General features: G+C 42.7%; 1 protein-coding gene across 3 annotated transcripts; it reads left to right on the forward strand.

Annotated features, from left to right (window-relative positions):
- The first annotated feature begins 1257 nt into the window (after positions 1-1257).
- MED7 (mediator complex subunit 7) lies at positions 1258-8451 on the forward strand. Of its 3 annotated transcripts, none has more exons than XM_040990246.1 (2): positions 1258-1333; positions 5745-8451. In XM_040990246.1, the coding sequence occupies exon 2, from the start codon at positions 5762-5764 to the stop codon at positions 6461-6463; it is 702 nt and encodes a 233-aa protein (XP_040846180.1). In that variant the 5' UTR covers positions 1258-1333; positions 5745-5761; the 3' UTR covers positions 6464-8451. The 3 variants fall into 3 exon arrangements, with proteins under 3 accessions (XP_040846180.1, XP_040846260.1, XP_040846344.1); XM_040990326.1 differs by lacking the exon at positions 1258-1333 and adding an exon at positions 1546-1564; XM_040990410.1 differs by lacking the exon at positions 1258-1333 and adding an exon at positions 5262-5280.
- The last annotated feature ends 670 nt before the right edge of the window (positions 8452-9121 follow it).

Raw genomic sequence — 9121 nt, forward strand, 5'->3', positions numbered from 1 at the left:
CTAGAAGGGAGAAATGTCATCCTTTCGCCCTTCCACAAAAGTGCCTGGTACAGTAGATATGATACAGAAATGTATTAGACTCTAGTAGGCATTTAAAAGAAATTTTTCATTTAGCTTTTATAAGTTTCGCCGCAAAAATCAATGCAGACTTTGCAACACACTTTTTTTTAGCCCTTCTCAGGATACGGATTCCACAGCCATTATTCCTCTGCAGTTTATTGGAAAGAACAAGACTGAGAATCAAGAGTCCCAGATTCTAGATCCAACTTATCAGTAACTCCTAAGACACCGAACTTTGGGGGTCAATAGTTTCAGTTCTAGAAAATGCCTGGAGGGGAAAGTTGGGCTCATTTACAACTATGTGCACGTAGATACTCATTATCTAGCAGACTTGCAACAACAAAGCAAAAATAGGGAGGAAAATCAGTTAAAACAGAGGAATTTGGCTGAATGGACTGTGGTATAATCATCAGTCATACTGAATTCTTTTGAAAACGAGGACTAAAGGGTGATTAGTAAAGTGCTCTCTGCAATTTTGTATATGATTGGAATTTGGCATAGTAAGTTTTTTGAAAGTCAAACGGTTTAAAAAAAATGTTTTAGGGTTTTATTTTTAAAGGCCATAAGTTTATATTAGAAAAACAATATTTTCCTGTCACGCGTGCTTTTATAAAACTGTAAGAAATTTAGAAATAAGTTGACACCTCTTGTGAAAACGGCCTACCAAAGAAACCTTTTTTAAAAACTTGGTAATTTGTTGTGTAATCTATGGTAGACACAACTGTTGTATAACAGATAATAGATATCCCTGAATTCCCAAACAAGAATAAAAGTAAACAGATGGTGAAGAACTGGAGATTCAGAATATATTACTGATCCCCATGGTCACAAGGCATGCAGTTTTAACAAATACATAAATAGCAGATAGCGTCCTATCTCATTTTTAAAACCTTATTTTTGACAGGTGGTGCTGCAGTTGGAATGTTTAAAAATACCTGCTTACCTGTACTGTTTTTACTCAAGGCATATAAATACCCTCTTTCATTTCAAGCACTACTCTTAAAAAATAAAAACCGATTAACAAAGCTACCAGCTGCTACTTTATTGATAATAAGTACTTAGAGATCTAACCCAATTCACAGACGACACGGTGGGAGGGGCGGAGGTGAGATATGCGCAAGCGCAGAGCAAGCCAGAACTCTGAGGCGGGACTAGAGCCCGGGTGCAGCCAATCAGAGGACAGCGTCGGTGGCTGCTTCCTGGGGAAGGCGAACGGAAGTCAGAGGTCGCCTGCGGTGGGGAAGGCTCGGTGCTGGTTTTGCGAAGTGCTGAGGTGAGTGGGCGGCGTCGGCTTGGAGCCCTGTCTACTTGGGTTTCTCTTTCCGGGCGCCACTGTTTCCTCCCTGCTGGACTGGGAGTTTGGGAGTCCTCGGAGGGAGCTGGCTGGTCTTCCCTCCCGCGCTTCCCTTCCCTCAGGGCGCCGGGCTCCGGGCCGCCGCAGGGTGCGGGCCGAGGGTCCCTGGCTGTCTCAGGGTTGGGGCGGCCGGCACGCCGGCTACCTCAGGTTGGGGGACCCTGGGCTGCCTCATGTTGGGGGGCTCAGGCTGCGGGCCCCGCGCTGCCTCAGGGTGGCAGGGTGCGAGACACCTCAGAGTGGCAGGGGCTTCGGACTGCCTCAGGGTGACGGGGGTCCGGACTGCCTCAGGGTGACGGGGGTCCGGACTGCCTCAGGGTGGGGGCCTCAGGCGGCCTCATGGTGTGGACCATGGGGGGGCTCTGGGCTGCCTCAGGATGGAGGACCGGGCGGCGCAGGTGAGCGTTGGCCGGCTCCGGCAACTTCCCCGGCTGTCCACTTCTGTGAAGTTGGTTGTGTGAAAATGAACGGGGGCAGCGGGTCTCGAACCTAATAATCGTCCCACCTCCCTGGGAGAGGTTGTTAAAAGCTGACAGGTCTCTGATCACAGTAAAGGAATTGGATCAGATCTCCAAAGATGGGCGCCTGGAGTGCCTTCCTTGGTCTCCTTCTCCCGCCCCTTCTTCTCCCACCCTCAGCTTGTAAGGAAAATACTAGCAAGGCAGTGAATTTTCATGCTTGGTGCCGATCTTACTGGAAATAAAAACAAACCTCCATCCCCTTTGAAGATTTCTGCCTAGAGAGGTGATACTGAGTAAATTTGCTTGTGTTATACATCGCACTGTTGGTGACTTAGGGATTAGTGACTTAAGTGATCCCGAGTGGACTTGGGATAGGAATTGCTGTTGTACCATGTACTGGCAGTATCATGTTCTGCAAACACTTCCGTTTGGGACTAAGTGTCCTCATCCCTAAAATGAAGTTGATAATGTACTGGTAGCTTTGTCAGGAAGGTGATGGGGAGAGGGTGTGAGACAGTGGCATCTGTTGGGGGGTTGATCCTTAGAAGACACCTTACATAGAGGAGGGAACGTCAACAGAGGCACCAGCACCTCTAAAAAGGGTAGAATGGAATGAAGAGGTGAAGTATCAGATCAGTGTTTATGCCTCATATTTTGGTAATTTTGTTGTTGGTCTAAGAAAACATTTTTGTTTTGGAGACTGCATATTGAAATATATAGGGGTAAAAGGACAAAACAGTAAAGCAGATGAGAGGAAATGGTGACATTAGGAGCATCAGTGGAGAAATTGAAGTGTTGTTTCTATATACATACAGGTTTTCTGTATATCTGAATTTATGTGGAAAAATTTTAAAAATTGGCTGTAAGTCTACAACAAAGTAATCACGTTATAAATAATCAATGTATTATAATTATAAACATCTGTGCCTTCTTTTTCTTTCAAGATTGTTTACTCTCATATTCATTTTGTTCTCATATCAGTGATTGCACTATTTCCAGCTTTTTTTTCTCCAAGCCGTGGTGCTTAAACATCTTCATAAACTTCTCTATGTTCTTGTACCTGTGTTTTTAAAAAAGATGTGCTTGTTTTATGATTGATTTGTTTTTATTGGAAAGTCAGAGGTACAGAGAAAAGGACAGAAAGATCTTCCGTCCGTTGATTCACTCCCCAAGTGGCAATAATGGCCAGAGCTGAGCCATTCAGGAGCAAGGAGCTTCCTCCGGGTTTCCCACTCAGGAGCAGGGTCCCAAGGCTTTGGGCCATCCTGGACTGCTTTCCCAGGCCACAGGCAGGGAGCTGGATGAGAAGTGGAGCAGCTGGGATATGAATTGGCATCCCTATGGGATCCTGGTGCTGCAAGGCGAGGATTTAATCACTGATCCATCACACTGGTCCTTAAGATGTATTATTATTTTTTTTAATGAAAGGCAGATTTACAATCAAGAGAGGAAAGATGGAGATTGTACATCTGTTGATTCACTCTCCACATGGCCTCATTGGCTAGAGCTGGGCCAGTCCGTAGCAAGGAGCTTCTTCCAGATCTCCCACATTGGTAAAGTTGCTCAAGCACTTGGGCCATCCCAGGCTGTTAGGAGCTTGATTAGAAACAGAACAGCCAGAATTTGAAGTGTCTCCATATGTGATGCTGACTGCACAGCACCAGCTGGATGCTTATGTAGCATAAATTTCTAAAGTTGGAATTATTTGTTTGGAGAACTTAGAATTTGGAATAATGCCAAATTAAATTCCTATATGTATCTATGACTTGTGTGTAAGAATTTCTCCCACATTCGCTTGGGTTTTACTGATGTAGCACTGGGGAATTATACAGTGTATCCATTATGAATGCATGGTGGCACTTCTCTACTTGGAAGGTTTGTCTTCCATGTTAGGACGGGTATTGAAATTTGATAACCACTCTGAAGAAAGAAGGATGTTGACCTTTTTTTTGCATGTAGAACTTGCCACATTGGAGGGCTCTAAAATTTGATGAGTACTAGAATATTTGAAATTTTTATAGATTGTTAGATTTAAAAAAAAAAAAAAAGCTTAGATAGAAAAGAAGAGGCAGTAACTGAACGTGGCCAATGTTGAAGGGAAATGTGAATGTCCAGTCACAGAAGCTGAGGGAGGAAAGGCATGTCTTGAGAAGAAAGAATCTGCTGAGATGATGAAACTGAATTATTTTTTTTTTTTATTAAAGATTTATTTTTATTATTTTTTTATTGGAAAGGCGGATATGCAGAGAGGAGAGACAGAGACGAAGATCTTCCGTCCGATGATTCACTCCCCAAGTGAGCGCAACGGCCGATACTATGCGGATCTGAAGCCAGGAGCCTCTTCCTGGTCTCCCATGCGGGTGCAGGTTCCCAAAGCTTTGGGCCGTCCTCGACTGCTTTCCCAGGCCACAGGCAGGGAGCTGGAAGGGAATTGGGGCTGCCGGGATAGAACCAGCGCCCATATGGGATCCCGGGGTGCAAGGGGAGGACCTTAACCACTGTGCCACCGCGCCGGGCCCGAAACTGAATTATTTAAAAAAAAACAATTCCTTTAAATTTGATCATGTAGTGATTGTTGATGATTTCAATAAGCAGTTTTACTGGAGTATTAGTTAAAGCCAAATTTGAGAGTGACAAACAACTGAATATACACAAGGCTAGTAAAGTAGTGAATTGTGGATGTAGGTAGTTACGGTAACTGTGACTATTGCCTTGATTTTCAGTACCATCCTGTGTACCACTGTGGTTTTTTGTTTTGTGCGTGTGTGTGTGTGTTTTCCAGAAACTCAGGGCTATTCACAAATTCCTAGTTCTGCTGCTGGTGTCTTACTTGTCCCTCCTGATGTTGAAGAACTGTATCTTAAAACTTTGTTACAATCAGTTTAAAAGAGCACATGAGAATCTTGTGGAATGATAACCTATACTTAAACAGGAATAGGTAGACGTGATTGTGGCAAGTCAAGTTTTGGGTTTCAGATTTCTGTAGCAGATATAGGAAAGTGAGTTTACCCATTTAAATTGTAATGTGCACTGTGGGAAAAGGAAACAGACTTAGATAATTTCATCTAGAACCTTGGATGATACTGGATGTGTGGATTTTAGTAATGTTAGTGTTGTCAAAATGCTTGAGTTTTTAGTGTTTACTTTTAGAAATCAGTTTGTAAAAGTAAGCGATTGTAGGGGCTGATGCTTCTGCCCAGCAACATAAGCTGCCCCTTGCAACACTGGCATTTAATACAGGTGCTGGTTCAAGTGCTGAATGTTTCATTTCCAATCTAGCGCCTGCTAAATGTGCCTGGGAAAGCAGTGGAAATGGTGCAGGTTTTTGGACACTTGTCACCCACAGGAGAGACCTGGATGAAGCTCCTGGATCCTGGCTTTGACTCAGCTCAGCCTCAGCCACTGGTAACCATTTTGGGAAGTGAACCAGAAAATGGAAGATTCCTACCGTTCCTGTCTCTCCTTCTTTCTCTGTAACTCTACCTTACAAATAAATAAATGTTAAGATCATTTACTTAAAAATTGTACCCTCTGATTGGAAGACAGCATGTGTAGTTTGGTTATGAGGAGATGAAGAAATGGGGCATTAAAAGGCGAGGGGTATAGAGTCCATATTATCTTGATAAGTCAAAGGGTACTACGGTGTATTGAGAGAAATGTTAGGAGAGAAGGAAAAATACACTGGTTGTTGAGAATATAATGGTTGATTAGAAAAGAATGGCAGCCATTCTGGGTTGTCACTGTTAGTTTTGAAACTAAGATCATCTTCTCTATCCCCAGACCACCAGAAGAAAAGAAAAGAAATCTGTTTGTGGTCACTAAAAATGACAGATTTGTAGTTCTACTCTGAATCTGGTTTGTTTTTGTAGGTGTTTGATCTTCCACAATGGGTGAACCACAACAAGTGAGTGCACTTCCTCCACCTCCTATGCAGTACATCAAGGAATATACTGATGAAAATATTCAGGAAGGCCTGGCACCCAAGCCTCCGCCTCCAATAAAAGACAGTTACATGATGTTTGGCAACCAGTTCCAGTGTGATGATCTCATCATCCGCCCTTTGGAAAGTCAGGGCATTGAGCGACTTCATCCTATGCAGTTTGATCACAAGAAGGAACTGAGAAAACTCAATATGTCTATCCTTATTAATTTCTTGGACCTCTTAGATATCTTGATCAGGAGCCCTGGAAGTATAAAACGAGAAGAGAAGCTAGAAGACCTGAAGCTGCTTTTTGTGCATGTGCATCATCTCATAAATGAATACAGACCCCACCAAGCAAGAGAGACTTTGAGAGTCATGATGGAGGTCCAGAAACGACAACGGCTGGAAACAGCCGAGAGGTTTCAAAAGCATCTGGAGCGAGTGATCGAGATGATTCAGAATTGCCTGGCTTCTTTGCCCGATGATCTGCCACGTTCAGAAGCAGGAATAAAAGTGAAAGCTGAGCCCATGGATGCTGAGGATAGCAACAATTGTACTGGACAGAGTGAGCAACAAAGAGAGAATTCAGGTCTTCGAAGGGACCAAATTATAGAAAAGGATGCTGCCTTGTGTGTCCTGATTGATGAAATGAATGAAAGACCATGACTGATACTTGTTTTCTGTTTTCCCCTTTTGGTAAATAGTGTTACACTATTGGTTTATTTTCTTTTGAACAGTCTTAAAAAGGAGTAACTGAAAGTGTAAATGACTTTCTGACTCTCCAGTTTTTTCAATTTTGAAATGTCGTAGGCAGCAATTTCAGTGTATAACAAGTATCCCTAAATTAAGAATAATTACCTGAAAAAGAAAATATTTTCTACTGATGGTTTGTTGGGCATTCCCTGTTTTTGAAGTTAGAGTTTGGCGGTGTCCTCAGTTAATAGCAAAGTTTCCATCCTTGGAAAGTAGATTTACTGATTTGCTTCAAGAATGATAAATAAAAACTCTGAAGCTATACAAATGTGAACAAATTTCTAAAAAGTTTACTTAATCTGCAAAAAGTAGAATAGCATATTGAAAGAGAGAAACTGTAGTTTTAAAGCAGAAGCTTTATTTTTTGTTATGATTCTTGTAAAGTCACTACCTCAGCAAACTCTTTTCCTTAGCTTGAATGGAACCTTAGTGAGTTCCATAAATTATCTTCACTACTCACTTGGGTAAATGTGTCTGGCCAACTTAAGATAACAGAATGTGGTAATTAAGATGACTGAATTACACATTTGCTGTAAAGCAAATACATGTTTTAAGGCTGGAATACTGTAGTGGAAGAAGGGTTTGGTGGCAAAGACTGCCAGATATCTACCAAAGATTCTGAGTTAGGTTGTTGAGGTGTTCTGTCTAGCCAGCAGCCTCATTTTCCTTCTGCTCTGCAGCTGTGTGAGGCCATGTGACTTTTAAGTTCTGGGCAAGGCAGTTTTTGTCACATAACAATTTCTTGGGTGATTTTCTGTTTTCTTGTCTACTAGTTGGGTGCCTACACCTACCTACCCATGCGAGACTTGATAACAGATTGTAAGATTAGGTCCTCCTTCATTAATTCTGTTCTTGCTTCCACGGGTAATTTGACTTAAGGTGAAAAGAAAATAAACATGTTTTGAGTAGTGAGATTTTATATCTGTACTTTCTCCCGCCAGCCCACACTCAGCATCTGCTCTTGGGAGAGTTGCTTTGAATGAGTGTCAGCCTGCTTGGCTGTAAGCTAGAGTCCATATGAAATGACAGCATTAGAGAGAGGCAGCATTGGAATCACTTTGCAGTTTGTTAGAAATGTAACTTCTCCGACCCTACCTTCAACTTTCTGAACCAGAAACTTGCTGTGGCACCAGGCCCGGCAAGCTGTACCTTAAACCCCGGTCCAGTTCTCCGCGCTCAAGATGTTCTTCTGTAGAGGCAGAGAGAATGCCTTTTCCTGGATGGTGTGCTTTTCATTTCTCTCTCTCTTCCTGGTTTCTAGTAGAGGGATTGCCCCATTAAGGATTCATTAACTCTGGATCTGGCAAAGTTCACTTTAAAACGACTGACAGCTTCGCTCTGTGAAATATGCACCTTTTGCTACACTTGTTGGGAGTTAAGTTTGTTTCCAAGTAACACGTCTGCTAGACAAGCTAATTAGCCAGTCTCAACCTTAGCCTGTTTATCACTGAAATATGGAGTAGAACTTGACTCCAGGGACTCCAAAGGGTGTGCTCCTATGGCTTTCTATTCCCTAGTTGGAAAGCAAGATGGAAATTGTCCTTGAACCAAAATGCCTATGGACTTTTTGTTTTTTTAACTACAGCCTTGAGGTTGTTAGGCAAAGATACACAACCACTTTGGGGCTAGTTTAAAAATCGTAGCATGGGTGAAATGGAATCATGCAACATTGTTGAGTCACAACAGTTGCTTATAGGTGACTACCTGTGTATCTTGAGGGGAGAGGTGTTGGGATTGAGATGACCTAGACCAGGACTCATCTAGAAGTTCTATGTAGCCAGACCTGACAACCTAATTCTTGCTGTTATAGTGAAATGAAGCACTAGTGATTTGTTCTCGGAATTTAAAAAAAGTATTATACATGGACTTTGAATCTTCTAAAATTAAAATACTTCTATGCATACCTGTTTATGAATGCTTCTGAAAGATTGGTTCACCAGGGCTAACATTGTACAGTGGGTTAAGCTGCAGCATTAGCATCCCATATGAACAGGGGTTCAAACGTCTGCTGCTAATGTGTCTGGGAAAGCAGTGGAAGATGCCGCAAGTGCTTGGGCCTCTGCCACCCATGTGGGAGACCCAGAAATTTCCAGATTCTGACTTTGGGCTAGTCCAGCCCTGGCTGTTGAGGCCATTGGGGTATAAGCCAATGGGTAGAAGTGTATGTGCTTGTTCTTTGTAACAGCCTTTCAAGTAAAAAATATATGTATATATTTTTTCTTTTTTAAAGATGTGTTTATCTTTCTTGGAAAGTCAGATTTACAGAGAGAAGGAGAAACAGGGAAGATCTTCCATCCACTGATTAATTCTCCAAGTGGCTGCAACAACTGGAACTGAGTCAATCCGAAGCCAGGAGCCTCTTCGGGTCTCCCACATGGGTGCAGGGTCCCAAGGCTTTTGGGCCGTCCACGACTGCTTTCCCAGGCCACAAGCAGGGAGCTGGATGGGAAGCGGAGCCGCAGTTATTAGAACCAATGCCCATATGGGATCTCAGTGCATGCAAAGCGAGGATTTAGCTAATTAGGCTACCGCACTTGGCCCTGTATATATATATTTTTAAAAATGTTGTGG

The sequence above is a fragment of the Ochotona curzoniae genome, unplaced genomic scaffold, assembly GCF_017591425.1.
Source record: "Ochotona curzoniae isolate NIBS_2020 unplaced genomic scaffold, NIBS_Ocur_1.0 contig_1, whole genome shotgun sequence".
In the NCBI taxonomy this organism is placed as follows: domain Eukaryota; kingdom Metazoa; phylum Chordata; class Mammalia; order Lagomorpha; family Ochotonidae; genus Ochotona; species Ochotona curzoniae.